Source organism: Anopheles funestus, chromosome 2RL, assembly GCF_943734845.2.
Source record: "Anopheles funestus chromosome 2RL, idAnoFuneDA-416_04, whole genome shotgun sequence".
NCBI classification, from domain to species: Eukaryota; Metazoa; Arthropoda; class Insecta; order Diptera; family Culicidae; genus Anopheles; species Anopheles funestus.
This window is the reverse complement of record NC_064598.1, coordinates 36,482,660-36,498,861: the sequence shown is the minus strand read 5'-3', so window position 1 is coordinate 36,498,861 and position 16,202 is coordinate 36,482,660. Positions and strand designations below refer to the sequence as shown.

The following is a 16,202-nucleotide window of genomic DNA, read 5'->3' as shown; positions in this document are numbered from 1 at the left end:
CTTCAACCGTGATCGGTCGTCAAAAACGCGAGGTCACTCGTGGTTGGTGAAAATATTAGTAATCAGTGTGATTAAAAATAGTTTATTCGTTATCTCGGAATTACTTATGTAGACTTATCTAGTATGAATAACTAAAACGTACCATCAAATCTTTTCATCAGATAAAGATAGACGATTATTTCTTCACCATTGTTTTTGGTTACCAAATCACTTTGAATTTTAACAGCTGAGTCTTTATAAACGGTATGTTTAAGGGACTTAACTTTCAGAACACTGTATTGTAACTATTTCTAAAATTTTCTATTAAATATAATATTGTTAATCAAACAATTAACTTCACCCAGTGTAAAAGGTTAATCTCGATCACCAGGGAAGACTTCAACAGGTTACCACAAACAACTGAATAATGTAAAAACATCCTGACCCTGTAAAAACAAAACCAATAAAACCCCATCAACAACTCGGAACCTTCTGCATATCCACAACAAATTCACTGTTTTGCTCCGCTTGCAAGAATAAATTGAATTTTTGGGAAATCACTAAACTTTCTTCTCGCTTGTGTTGGCGCGTGAATCAGCACAACATTTCCACAAACCCTCCTCCCCCAAAAAGGTACCGGCCATTTCGCTAAAGGGACGGGCAAAAGACACAGGAAGCGCGCAGCTAATAAAAACCGAAACCACACAAATCAAATTTATTTCTTGCAATTCGGTGCGATACGCACCAGAACGCGAAGAACAACCCCCCGATGACGGAGTGCCCGGATCACTTCACATCAGCCGAGCGCGGTCAACCGCGCCGTCACGTCAGGGCGAAGTAAAATGGTGTATTTTATGACACATCTCATTCCACGCGGTGGTGGAGAATCCGTTTGGAGGGGATAGCAATGGTTGTAAAGAAAGCAAAAGGTTTCCTTTCTGCACTCTGTTTACCCTGTAACGCCAAAACGGCAGTCGTGCGGGAAAAGGATCCGACGTCGCGAAAGGATGGCAAACGGTTTGTATGCGTGCAATTTTTTTTTCTTTCGCCCCTTTCGCGCTTGTCTTGCATACTAACCTCAATCGCTCAGATCTTAATTTTTGTTATGCTTCTTTGCAAGTTCTTGTTGTGGTGTTTACACCTTGCAGTATTTATGTGCATTCCGGCCTTACTCCGGAATGGTGGAAATCGGTTGTCTCGGTTAAATTTCTGTTTAACGACACTTCGACGGAGGGTGGCTGGTTTGCATGAGACCAAATGCTCGCACACACCGCGCCGTTACGAATGCAGATCAACGGACATGATAAGTTGCGATCGCGAGCCAGCTGCAGACGTTAAAGTGAACCCCCCAAAACGGGGTTGTGTTCAGTGAGCTTTCTTTGACGGAAACGGAGGGGTGTTTTTACTTTGTGGAGTTTAGCGGGTTAATGTCATCAATTCTTATTGTAGAATACTTTGTATCTTTAATGCTTTTTATTTTATATAATCCCGCACATAAAACTATTAGCTAAGAATACTAAAAACATTGAATCAATTTTTTTTTAAGTAGACTTAATCAATCTAGATCATCACGATTTTACGTTCTTGGAACAATGACCTTTTCCAAAGTGGGAATTACTAAGGTGAAAAGTATCTCAACAAAAATGTCTCAAATTTATGTCAAATATTTAAGATCTCGAGTACTCTTAATTCTCATCAAATTTCACCTCAACACATGAGATGAATGTTGCAGTTTGATCTAACTGTAAATTGAATTTGTCAAACAGAAGTACATCTGAAAAAGGTTCTATTAGCTGAGAATCTCCCAACAATACGTCATGTAAAGTACCAATCTCATTTTCCATTCGTCCTTCTTCCATACTTATCCCCGTCACTAAAGTACATTTCAGGATAATCTCCCGTACGAAATGTATCTCTTTTTTTTCGCGACACACCGGACTTTGTCCATGTATTGCTACGGCGCCACCATTCTGACATCGGAACCGATGCACTGCCGTTGGAAAACTTCATGTATGTAGCCAAACCGTCAACCAACCTGCCTGACACTCCCGCTCCTGCATATGTTGGCACCAGCTGCTTCAAAGCAAGCAGAACGTGCCAACCGAACGCACATTGCGACAGTTTGCAACGAAACGCGACTTACAGAATGTTACGAATTCCTTTTGGGGACGGTTCGTTTCGTTCGGCTTCAACCGTTTTCCTTCCTTTCCCACCATGTGTGCAAAGCAAAGGATAAAAAAAACAGCTACATATCAGCGACACACGATAACAACTCACGTTTTTTATCTAACTAATCGACGCAAAATGTTGTACCGACGATAGAAGCAAACGCGCAACGGGAGTCTGAGTTCGCGATTCCGAGAATTCCGCGCACACACTACAAAACCGTCCGATTTGGCGCAACAACATCAACACTCTCCAAAGGCTTGGGAAATTATAAATTAAAATAAGCACATCGGCCTTTTGCGGGCCCGGGAGGGTGCAGAAGAAAAAAGCGGAACCGCGGACCGGGACGACAAACATGGACCCTTCGGTCAAGGCGTTTGCGTTTTATCACGCTACGCGCCAACACGACGCGATACGCGATCGGAGAGAAGCAAACGTTGCTGTAGCGATCAGTGCGATGCAGTATGCCATCTTCTCCGGTCCCGATTGCGAGCCAATTACGATGGGTTAAGAAAAGCCTCCTTCTTCCTGCGACGACAAATCTTGTTTCGGTGCGTACTTTGACATCAATTACAGTGCAATTAAATGGTTTGCGACGATATCCCGCTGGATAGAGGATTTGCAATTTAATCGAGCTTGTCGAACGGATCGGACGATCGATCGATCCTCGGGAACGAGTCGTAGACCATACGATGTAGTTGCTGCCGTTGCAAATGCAAGCCACGCACGTTTAGTGCCCCTTTTTTTGCGCTCCCGTGTTCCAACCTTTAAGCCAACGTTTGCCGCAACCAGAACGGCGGAACACCGAAAAACGGATTTTCATTCCACAAGAACCCAAACCCCCATTAAATTATGCATTTCGTCATTTTGTACCTAACCGCGTAACATCCGCTCTCCGTTTACGGCTGTCCTAAGGATCTCTAACACGAACGGTTTCTACTCCCCATCCCTCCAAAAACCGTGGAAGACGCCGAGGACGACGACGAGCGCATCCGCAGCGAGACGAATTTTAGCGGCAGACCGCGTTGTTCAAATCGGTAATGACGGTAGATATTTCGTGCTCATTACATCTTCCAGTTTGGGGTCGGGTTTCGGGCTTCGACAGCTTCGACGGCCGAACGAAATGATGTCTTCCCATCCGTCAATCGCGTGGAAACCTTTCTCGATACAGACAGCAAACGCACAGCTGTTGCTGTTACGTTGACCAAACAGGAGAGTGAGAAGTTCCAGTCGCACGGGTCAACGGCGAACTAACTAATGGGTGTTGGGGAGGGGGCAGGGTAGGGGGGATGCAATCTGCACCGAGTCCAAACCGACGATGCTGCACGTTCGGTGCATCCATGTGCCCGGCACAAACATGCATACTTAATCCTGAGGTGAAACTCTTATTGGAGAACCACCACCTCAGCCAGGTGGTGTTCTACTCGTGTTAAAGGTTCTACTCGTTTAACTAGGCACGTGTGTTATTTATAACATTTTTTAAAAAATATTAGAAAACTCTTGACGAAATTAAAACTAATACATGAAACACATTATGTAAAAGTACATACACATTAAAACAAAGAAAATTAAAAAGTTACAGAAAAAAATAATTTATTAAATAAATTGTCTTCTTTCTTTCCCTCTTTCTCTTGTTGGCTTAACGATCCTTAAGGTGATATTCCGGTTATTTCTGGCTTACTAAATTATTTTTACAGTGTAGTCAGTCATTGCTCAGAGAGACAATGTCCATATGGGATATGATACCCGTTGCTGTCTTGTGGAACCGTTGCCTTTTATCACATACACCACCGGGCCTCCTTGTTATTCATATGAACGAGCCACAATGTGTACTACATCACACGCCAAAAAATATTTTAAATTTATTGTCAAATTTAGTTCATTTTTTCGTTCGTTTCGTAATAATACCAACAGGCAAATAGCTATTCCTGGCTAAACCATGTTTCCCATATGCCAAGCTGGATGTTCGATACACAACTTATTTGATATATAGTAAAGTTTTCGAGCGAATCAATAAGAAGATTATTACTTCGAAATAATAATAGTTATGATAAAATAACAATAATGAACAGAAAAAAAACATTAAACGAAAATTGTTGTTAAACTTACCACGGTAGAATACACCCTTTCCAAAACGCTAGAACGCCACGGGGGAAAAACCAAACTTGCCACCACAGAAACGGGGGCTGAAAACGCAACGAAGGAGGACTTTTTCATTTGACAAACAACACAATTTACCAACGAAACGAAACAAGCCATCGGGGACAGTCAGAGCACACCGTACAAACCGACGGTAGAGCGTCCAGAGGGACGCGCAGCCTGCTAAAGAAGCTATAGCCACGGTAAGCCGTCATCGTTGGTAGTTTGCCGCGTACAAACAGTGTGCGCCTGGCACCGAAAGTCGTTCGGCCTTAACGTCGACGGTCTGGCTAGGGTTCGTGCCGGGTTTTCGAGCGCGGATCTGCGAAACGCACACCGCAAGCCGTCCGTCGATCGCGTTCGAGACCTGATCATCACCTTTCATGCCTGCATTCGCTCGGCCCGCGTTTGCTCACATATCACTGTCTTTGTTTCTCCTTTTTTATCTTTTCTTGCTCCCTCATTCTCATTTGGTCTTTTCATCTGCACTGCGTTAGGCTAGAGCCTGCAGCAATTCTTTTTTTTTGCCTCCATTCTGTGGCACGACGAATTTTGCTCACCCCATCGGCTGGAAAACATTTGGCAACCGGCAAACGAACTGTGCAGTCTGAAACACACAACCATCATCATCCGTCCAATCCATCCAAAAAGTCCTCCAGCCCAAAAACGCGACACTGCGGGCTTTTTTTCAATTTCTTTTCTGCAGCTGGAACGAAGGAAAGGGTTTTTTTTGGTGTTCGACCAACATGTTCTGTCAAACGTTTTGGGGGGATTTTTTTCGGTTTTCACGTTGCCCCTTTTTGCTTTGTAGACACACGTATTCTCTTCAGCTTTTTTGGGCCGATATCCTTAGACCTGGATGTGAGACCATGTGACGTGGAGCCTCAAGCGAACGAAACGAGGAAGCAAAAGATTACGCTCGTTCGGACGACATATTTGGCGTATTTTGCCCGCGAGGGTCCTCCATACGCGGGATCCATCCCCTAGCGAGACGGTAATTTGATCCCGAGGATTGACGGATTCACGTGCAGCTCGGTGTCCCGTATGTCTGGTGCGCTTTGATGATTGACAAGCCAGGATGAACGAATTGATGCGTGCGGCCCTGAATGCATCTTGCGAGGATGATTCAAATAACACACAGTAGTGAAGAGTGCAAAAAAGTGGTGGAAAAGTTACGACCACTGTGTGTATGCGTTATATCCCTCGGGAAGATTTCATTCTAAGAAATATCGAGGTTAAACGGTTCACTAAAACAACCATAACACGACCATATTCTGCAGGAATTCTGCTATACACATTCCAAGACACCTTACCCATAATTCTAAAGATGCTGCCCACTAATCTAGCCGTCGTGCCATAGCACGTGACGACCCATTAGCACATACTTTGGCGGGACATAATTTCCAAAGCCCGAAGATCGTCAGTAATTCCGACATTTTCACGCCCCGCGTATCGTAACGTCCGGGGCAAGGCAGAGAGTCGTGGGACGTGTTTTCGAGTTTTCCGCTTGTTGCATAGTTTTCCACTACGTCAGCACCACCAGTTGATCCTGTTGCAGTGGGAGCATCACACATCCTTTAAGGTGGCGGAAGACTTGCTTTAACATTCCAAATTTATGTACATCGTTGATTGCGTGCACAAACACGAACGAACTCCTTCCATTCTTCAACCAAGCGAAAATGCTTCCAGTTGCCATTGCTGATGGCCATGTTCTGGTGGGTGATTTGATGGGTGGTTTAATGGTTATTTCCTGCCTGGTTCGTCGAAATACATATCACTTGCTGAATTGTGGATACACGCTAACTTGCTAAAGATTGTAGCTCACTTTTGGCTGTATCAAGGATGGTCGATAAATTGGGGTGAATTACAAGTTTGCCACAATTTCATTTTCATTTGTAATAACTTCAAACCAAATTGCCTAAGTGAGTTTGCATACATTCATATCTCACATCTGAGTTGTTTTTTCTCTTCTTTTCGTATAGCATGGCCAGACCATTATTGCTAATTGCCACTTGTTGCTAAAACTTTGTACAAAGTGAGGCAAAACAAATCTTTCGAGAAAACAATCGCTTCCTAATCCGTCTTTTTCTTTCACCTATCTCTTAAGACGCTAATACCTTACTCATACCCTCCCATAGCAGCATCTTTTTTCCCCCTCACTGATCGTTCCTTCCTTCTTATTTGCTCAGTTTTGCCATCGAAACGATGCGAGCAATCAAATAAATATCATAATTACTTGCTTATTAATTACGCAACACTATCGCCTTGTCGTCTTGCGTCGTCGAACCATCCACGGCAGCAACTCAGAAATCCCCTGAGCCATTCTTAAGCACTAATACCCTCTCACGTTCACGCACATCAAACGAACGTAGGCGAGAGGGAGGTTGGGTGGGGAGGGTCCAACCTAGCACAACAAAAGCATAACAGTTTATCATTATTATCATCATGCTTATCGTCGTCGTTCCTTGTTCGTTCCCGGCAGCACACCGTTTCGAGCGTCTCGTTGTAGGAAAAAGTTTGCATTCGCCCAACCATTGGCAAACTCACCCGTCGCGTTGCCCAGGTTGCCCTTTGCCTGCCAAGCGTCAAACCAGTTCCACGTTGATCCTCTTAAATCTTCTTACCGGAGGTTATGCTGGCGAGAAGACGAACGCCCACACTTCCGGACGCTACGAGACGTCGGCAAACTTGCATACCCGAGAACAATTTCGTGTTTCTCCTTCCGCCCAAAACGAACATTCAAGTGATGTCTTCCTTAAACAGAGATGGCGAGAGGATGCTGCACCGTTTTGCTGCAACGCAAACCGATACACTGATTTTTATTAACCCACAAACAATAAATCATTTTCACCCTCTTGTTGCTCCTTTGCTTCCATTTGGAACCGTTTCGCAGCGCTTTCTTTGCCAATGGCTGTTGGTAGGGCCCCATGCTTTTGCACACTTACCAATGTCACATTCAAGCGGAACGATGAATGGATTCGTAAAACTGGTTCAGAATCCGCGTTGTGCTGTTTTTTTCGGTGTAACGGTGTGTAAATGCAATTATGTTCCAATTTTAAGGAAGAGTTGTTTTCTTACCTTTTCGATTTTCTTAGGTATGTCTTTGATTCCATACATATTTTCCAACAATCTGTTCGGTTCTGCTTTACTGTTCGGTTCGCTACCTTACGATCACATTTACTCCTATCAATTATTCCTAATTTTACTTCAAGTGTGTGAAGATGAAATTTGTGAAATGCAGAAGCCTCACAGCTATGAAGTGTTTTTTTTTTAATTTAACAAGTCCCTAAGTAGTGACTTCTTTAGGTAATCAATTTGAATCGGTTTTGTCTTTCAATTATGGATTAAAAAATCCACAGCTATAAATGTCTGCATTCGTGCATAGAGTAGACATACATACAAACCACTTTTGCTACAAAACACCAACTAGCAAAACGACCTTTACGTTGGATGGGTTAATCCTTCAAGTGGCACTACTTAGAAAGTGTAAGAAAAGAAAAGAAACTCTCTATTCTCCTGTTGAGGAAGGTTGCGATTCCTTTCCAGCGAAAACGGAAAACTCCAGACTCAAAATATACGCTTCCGACCAATGGAGACGCAGACACCGGCGCAGACACAACACCAGACGCTTCCCCGAATCAACCCAGCGACCTGCGTTTGAAAGTGACGTAGAAACGCAAGGAAGAGATAAGTTTGTTGTCTTGCAGTAGCGTTCCACGTCTGCTTCCCCATTTCCCACGTGCACCTTTTAGCATCCCGATTACCCTGCTAAGATCGTAATAAAATGGGATTTCTTTGGCACTCAAAAAGCGGGAAAAACTTTCCATGAATGAACTCCTTCCTCTACGTGTCCTAGTAGAAACCGCTAAGAAATGCCCAAAAGTACGGTTGTGTTAGTGATGCACGGCACTGCAAACACATACACACACTCATTCTCCTACTGGCCAGGCATTGGCCACATTTATGTGGCCCCGAAATCGGTCGTTTTACTTTCCTTCCATTTTTTTTACCGGCGCACGAGAAAATCAACTGTCAAGGACGAGCCTTGAAATGAGGGCATTGCTATACTGTTCCGTTTTACTATTTCTTCTACTACTACTGCTACTAATACTACTTCTACTACTAATACTACTACCAACGCAATGGTAGACAATCGAGATGATGGCGTGGGTGGACGATGGCACAAAAACTCATAAAAAGGAATCCATCGCCTTTACTGAGCTGGTGCGATGGGTGGGAAAGAAAAGCGAAACGGCAAAGGAAGGTGGAAATCCTATTCCATTCCCCGGTTAGAGAGATATAATTTTATTTCCATTTTTATATTTATTTTTATTTTTATCTCTCCTTAGCACATCATTTTCCCGCTTGCAACTTTTCCTTTGCTCTCCACATTTTCGTCTCTCGCTCGCTCTCTCTCTCACAGACACACTCCAATGGAGTATGGTTTTCAAATTTATTTCTTTCCTTCGTGTATTTGTGTCTTTTTTTTATTACTGGCCCCTGATGCTGTTCGTTGGTGGAGCTTCAGTTTTCCTTCCTAAAGCTTCGTGGTTTCGAAAATTTTTCCTGGCACACCCGGCAACCACCGGAGAGCATGAAGGTTCGTTTTTGTTACGGTGCTGGTGCACGAGCGTTTTGTTGCCGATTTTTCCACCCCTCCCCGGAATGCCACCTTACCCGAGCATAAGTACATAAATAAACGCTTCGCAACCGCACCTTCTGGCCTTGTGTGTTTGTGTTTTCATTCACAAATCCGATTTTACTACCCAACACCACCGGGTACTGTGGGGAGCTGCGGGGAGTTGGGCGTTGGAACTCACTGGGTTGTAAAAAAAACAACAACCCCAATGGCCAACACGAACGATGATGCAACAAGGACGAAACTGCCGGCTAAATGGCCGTTTGTTGATTTTTATACGTGTTTATTACATGGCAGGTGTGTAAAGGATCCGAAAGGAATCAAACCGAATGCAGGCTGTCAATGTTGCTGGATTTGGGTGAAGCCACTTAACACTCCATTACCTGGGGTGGAGTGGGGGTGGTAGGTTTTCCTTTAATCCGCTACTTACATCCATGGCCGATTTCCACAAATTACCCACAGTGTGGCGACGGTGATAAATAAGAGAAAATGCTCATAAAACATACTCGTGCATGTATGTAAAGCATCATCGAAGATTAGATAAGTTAGGCCTTCTTTGGAGCAGCTTTCTTGTAATCAATTGCATACTTACACTTAAACAATTTTCTGTTTTCAGTGATGAAGTAATTTTAAGTAAATGCAAATCCAATTCTTTTCTTTTTGTACTCGGCATTCGAAAAGGGACATCAAAATAGTAAGGCAACATAATTCCAATTCGACACTACTTGTTGCATCAACATTTGGATCTTTGTCGAGAGACGGTGAGAGAGAGAGAGAACATTGGGGGGAAAACTCAAACTAAAAAAGGATGATTGGGGAAAACATGAAACTACACAAAATAAGGAAAAGCTTCTGCTCAGTTGCAAACTTTGGATCATTTTTTTTCTTATTTCTTTTCAAACTGCTCCAATGCTCTCATCGTTTCGATCATGTATACTGCACTGGTACACTACTACATAGTATTGGTCACAACATAAATGAAGTAAATAGGATAGTGCCTGCTTCATACATCTTTCCTTCAGCCCTTCCATGGCAAATTGTGGGTGGATGCAAAAGTAAATAAAAAAGACGAAATAAAAATCCCTCACTCCCTCGCGTCTTCTGCCATCCTTCCGCATCCGCGGGTGAAAGTGACGGACGATGGAACGTACACATACATCCAAGGATGGCACAATTTCTGTACCGTTTTGAATCACCAACCTCCGACAGCATTGGTTGGCCTTGGCACATAAAACCCCAGAAACAACCGATTAAAACGAGAGAGAGAGAGAGGAAAAAAAGGAAAACCAACCCCAAAAAGGAAGGAACACTGACCGAGGAATTGATCCTTGCGAACTGTACGACCTCGATAAACTGTAATTGTACCTGTCGGTTTGTCCTGTCCTGCTGCCCATTAGGTACAACACACACACACACACACAAACACACACCAAAATTGATCGTGGGAAGATGGAATTTAAATTTTTTCCAACACTTCGGCTTGTCCCTTACTCTTTGGTTTGGCATGAGAAATTAGTGAATGTGGAAAAAAACACGAAAACATATAAAACAACAACCATTCTCTTCCTGTCAATATCGCGATGGGATCGTATTCTGGCAAGGTCAAAAGGATGGTTCGTTTCGTGCTTTTTTTTGTTGGGACTTTGTTTGGGTGTTGTTTCGCTTTATTTTATTTGGCAATTTCCACTCATCGGCGTCATTTTCGACGGTGTGCATTAGAAGCGGATTGTTTTTAAAAGCATTGGAATTGGCTTTGCACTGCCGTTTGCTAAATGGTTTCCCACATTCTCTGCTTTTCGCTTGTTTGCTGCACAAGAATATACAGGTTTCCGGAGGCATCCATGTTTGTGAATCGATTACTGACCATCCCCAACGCTTGGGAGTTTTGCATTGAGCAAACGATGTGTGGTGTTCCGTTTGCCATCCTTCTTTCTAATCATTCACTTCTGCAGCTTCTTCTGCTTATGGTTGGTTGAGTGTAATAAATTATGTTTGTTCTGAGCGCGTTTGCAAGACCGAATGCAAGCAATTCGAAGATATTCTTGCCAGGAATACAGATTACAGATTGCAGACTTGAATACTTTTTTAACAAATCTTTTCCAGTTCAGTGTATTATTTGCCTCTCCGTAGTTGTCAAACAATTCCATTCTACATTCTATTTAATAAACCGCAATTACATCTTCATTTGGTTATTATTTTTATGACATTATTAAATATGTTCTATGAGTCTTAAAACTTCGAATAAAATGCGAATTAATTTAAATTAATCACTTAGTAGATTAATTAATTAATCTAATTAAATTTAATTACTTAAGTGATCTATTAAAAAGATATCTTTATGCTCCAATATTCTTTAGAAGAGTTACACCGATTATATTAACTCCAACTCATCGTTATTGATGTAAAAAACATCAGAAGCATGGAGGGATTAAAACAATCGAACTTCAATTGATTATCTTCAAAACGAAAAGAAGTGACAGAGATTATTCGGTACCTGGTCGATATCATCAGGTATTTTACTAATTAAGGATGGAACCAAGGTGTCTAGATGTATACTGAAAGCTTTAAACTGCATCATATCAGATCATAAGTACACAACGATATAAAATCAATTGTTTAAGACACCAACAGCTTTTGAACTATTGTCCCTAAATCTGTTGGTAATCACAAACAATATTATTGTACTTAAATTTAAAGTGGCATAAACACCCTGCTCTCTGCATTGATTTTCATACACAATATAAACCGCCTAAATTTAAGATATTTAAAGAATCCAAGACAGCTTTAAAAGACTTCATCCTTGCCAAATTTAAGCTCCAAACCCCACAAGCATTCGCACGAAGCTGTCAAAAATGTAGCAACAGATTTGCCGATTGTTCAACAATTGATGCCACAATATTCCTCCCCCGGGGGGCGTTACCGGGAACCAATAACAAAACAAAAACCTCCAATATGTTTGCAAAATGCCTCAAACGCGACCATCGCACAGAACCTTAATTAAAACGAAGTCGAACCGGGGCACCCAAAAACATTTCAATCTACACTGACCGGTGAGTGTGTACGAATTGAATCTTCATCCTTGCCGTCATCGACCGGCACACTGGAATTCCATCATCTTCAAGTGCAAATCAAAGTCGGAGTGCAATTTGCCACCGGCAACTGTAAGGAAGAAGGGGTAAAGGAAAAAATACCCCACCACCGTAGGGAAAAGACTTCCTCAACACCCACCCTTCCCCTGACCATACGGGTTTTGTCGAGATTTTTGCCGTAAGGTACCGATTGTTTCATCAAGCATCAATGGTTGCGAAGATGCAGCACTGAAACCGTCTTCAGGCTGGTGGAAAAATTCATCCCCGTTTTATTGAGAGAAAGGGAGAAAGAGAGGGTGACAGAACAGGCAAAAAGTCATCTCCATCCCAATCTGTGCGTGCGTGTGTGTGTGTAAATGTGCGAATGCAATTACCTTGGTAGTGTTTCATTTTCGATTCCCAGTTTCCGCCATCGTCGGTTTCCTTCGGTTCGGGGGAAGCTTCTTTTTTGTTGTTTCATTCCATTTTTGCTTTTCCATTTCCCGGGCGCTTCATTTCCTTTGATGGATGTTTGGAAAAGTGGCCTCTGATAAGTCGGCTAGTGTCGGTGAGAAGGAAGAAAAAAAAAATCAAACCTTTCTACATTTCCAATGACGGCATAGTGAAGGCACTAGCAGTATCAAAAATGTCGGAAATCTTAAGGCAATACCTCACACAAGCGGGTAGGAGAGGGCATGCACCTTGTACTTTTGGTGTCACCGTCCCGTTTGTCACCTCGAGGTTTTGCGTTCGTTCGTGCTTTTTGTCACTTTAGTTTGGTGCTTTCTCATTTCGGATGTTTTTTTTTGGTTTCTTCGTTTCTCACTTGAATCGTTTGTTTTAGTTTTTTAGATGTTGATTTGTTTTCGCTTTGGTTGACGTCATTTTTTGCGTTTTGCTTTGTTTGCTACCTCAAAAGCCCTCCATTTCCGTTTTCTTAGCGTTTTGCTCAGATTTTGTGTCTTTCGATTTTTCTTCTAGTGTTTCTGCGTCTATCATTTTACCCCCCGCTCTTTCTACTTTATCGGGTTCTTCACACACTCAAGTCCCGCTTCCCGGGTGCCAATCATCCAATCACTTCATCTCGATGTGACTCGTTTTTTTTGTTGCTTGTTCTCTTTTCGGTGCGCTTTACTTTCGGTTTCCGGCCGGATGACCGAACCTCGAAGGATATCGCTTGGGTACGGGATTGCGTATGCGGGTCTTTCAATTTATCTGTGCCGTTTGGTGTCGGTACACACACGCACACATACTCGTTCCCTGTCCCATATCGTGCCTCCTCCACCCCTCCTTTGCCCGGTGGCAAATGGGGCTTTGCTTGGGATTCGGTTCGGTAATTCGCACCAATCGGTCGTTGGTGGATTGGAACGTGTTTTCCTTGCGTACATGTGTTGCCCAGGCACAATGGAGGTGCGAGGCATATAGGTGTGAAGGTGGGAAGGTAAGATTTTGTCCGCATCTCTTCTCCACCATTTCAGCGCCACTCCCGTTTGCTCCCGTTCGTTTTCTTATTCTTGTGCGATTTTCCACTTGCCATTCTCCCGGTAGGTTCAACATCTCAAAAAAAAAGTTTCGTTTTTTTATTCGTTGTTCGCTCCCTATACACCCTGGGATTCAATCTCAATCACAAACTCAAAACAGAACTTGCCCCATTGTGACCTGGTTGAGAGGTTGGAAGGCACAGAGGGCAAAGGCACAAAAGTACGCACAGAGCACATTTAGAGGAGAAAAGGGGATGCCAGGGGGAGGGAGGGGGCAGGGGGAGGAACCCACACACACACACGGCCGGCGAATCCTCGGGTGAAACATCAATCCGTAATCCGTTCACAGACCGATCCGTTCATCATTTTGGATCGTTCGTCAACGATATGCTCCAGCGTGTGTGTGTGTGTGCGAGTTTTTTTTGTTTGTGCCCCGTGTGCATTATGCTGCGATGTTGCATTATGTTGTGCTGCGGTCTTTTTCCTTCACTTTTTGCTTTTTCGCTAGAGCAAAGGGGGAGTCCCATTTCGATAAGGTGCCTCGAAGTACTCCATCGGAAAGAAAATCCGACAGGACATTCAATAACGGGGGAACGGAAAGTGGAGACGACGAATGTGTTTTACCCCATTCGCTGAAATGGGAAAAAAGTGCCAAAAAGGATCTGTTTTCCGTCCGGCATTATTTTTGGCTTGGCGTTTCTTTTTTCTTCTATCGTACACTCATTCTTTGCGATTGATGTTCAAGTACATGCACGGTGAAAGTGGACACGTGTGTGCAGTTTAGCTCGGTATGTGCGTGTGTGTATGATGTAGCCTTCTCGATCGCAATCTCTTACTTCTAAGGGCAGCGTTCCGTGGAAAAAAGCGACCCGAATCGACGTCCTCATCAACGGCCAACACACCTTTGGCAACCCGGGGAAAATTGCTTTTCTGTCTTTCGGTTTCGTCTTTGGTACCTTCGTCGCTGCTGCCACCTTAATTGACATCCATCCTGGCTTCACGTCCTTTAGATTTGGGCTAGTCGGTTTCGTCGTTTGGCATCGATCTTGTGCACTTTACCGTACTGTGAACGCCATGTTGTGGTTTGAAAAAAAAATGCAAAGAAAGCGTTGTCAAACAACAATCCTACATTTATACTTCTAATATTAATTTATCCGTTTGTGGTATTAGAATAAAACGCTACGTGATTATAGATTCACGCTAGTCCGCTAAACAACAATCGCTTTCTTTTTGTAACTAACCCCGTCACTACATGCTTAGCAATTGTCGCGTTTGCGAACCACTGCGTCATACACCGGGCAAAATACAATCGGGATCGAATATTAGAAGTCGGATAGCACCAATTCGAAGCAGCTTTGAGTAGTATAAAAATAAAAACCTTTTGTATCGAACTTGTCCGGTTTTTTTTTCTCATTTCATGACCGTCACCATACCATCAATACTCAGGTAATCATAACTACGATTCCGACATAGCTTGCGAAACAGATCCAACACCTGTATGTAGTGGTCTATATCTATCTAGCAAGATAGCGTTGTTTATAACGACATTGTTGAAGCAAGTTCAACATACCAGTAATAAATTCATTACCAAGCAGCAATTATTTGAGTGAAAAGAAACCTATTTCAACAAATTCGCATTAAAATACATCAATTCCTAAGGTTATAGCCTTAGAATTTTTTTAAATTTATAGAGTTTTTTAATTTTTTTTTTATTTTTAATTCTTTTTTTCATTTGAAGCATTATTTGAGTGAAAAGAAACTTACTTCAACAAATTCGGATTAAAATACATCAGTTTATAAATTTTGCTACATTTTCCTAAAAAAAACTAAGGCTGTAACCTTATGAAATTTTCAAGTTTATAGATTATTTTTTATTTTTTTTTATTAATTTTTGTTCTTTTTTTTATTTAAAGCATTAATTGAGTGAAAAGAAACTTCCTGCAACAAATTCGGATTAAAATACATCAATTTATAAGTTTTGATAAAGTTCCCCAAAAAAAGCTAAGGCTATAGCTTTAGGGATTTTCAAATTTTTCGCTGAAAATACATGTATAGCGACTTTTCGCAATTTTTTTATGTGGAGTTTCGCAAAAAATTTCTCGCGTTTGCAAACGCGACAATTGCTAAGCGTTTAATGATTGGGTTTGGTAGCTTACTAGGTGGAATTTTATCAAAAGCACGAGAGCCTAAAAGTATGCAAAAAATACGTATAGCTGATATCAAAACACCCCAAAAGGGTGTATTTGCATTAATTATTGCATATCTTTAGGTGATGCGAATAAAAATTCGCACCCAATCGAACAGGATCAACTCGTAACTTCGACAGTTAATTTGTTTGCTTCATTTGCTCTTTCCCGCCCACAGCCCACTCGCTTGGTATCGCCGGATGAGGTGCTAAAACGACGGCGAGCGAACAGCTTCGAGTTGGCAACACTGCTCTGCAGTTTTCTGATCGGAAACGGTTTTGCGGCTTGTGTTGTGTCCGGCTACGCAACGCGCGAAGTGGTCAACAACGATCAGCAACGCGTCGTTTGCCCTTTTGTGCCGGTAGAGGATGAGGTAAGTCTTTGGTTCGGATCATGTAATTTCATTTTCTACGGGAAAATTGTTTCACCTCTTGTAATTATCGAGCTTAATGGCTATTATTCATGTAGCTACTTTACAAAGTTAAATTTGACAAACTGCTTGTGAAAAGTACTTTCGAAATTATGCCGACATTTGTGATTTTTT

At 42.4% G+C, this 16,202-nt stretch overlaps 1 protein-coding gene across 1 annotated transcript in view; it reads left to right on the top strand.

Annotated features, from left to right (window-relative positions):
* The window catches only part of LOC125760511 (coiled-coil domain-containing protein lobo), a 160,579-nt gene that overhangs the window by 125,910 nt on the left and 18,467 nt on the right, over positions 1 to 16,202 (top strand). Inside the window, exon 2 of the mRNA XM_049420703.1 lies at positions 15,837 to 16,031. Within this exon, the coding sequence (XP_049276660.1) occupies positions 15,837 to 16,031 (195 nt within the window). The remainder of the gene's footprint in view (positions 1 to 15,836; positions 16,032 to 16,202) is intronic.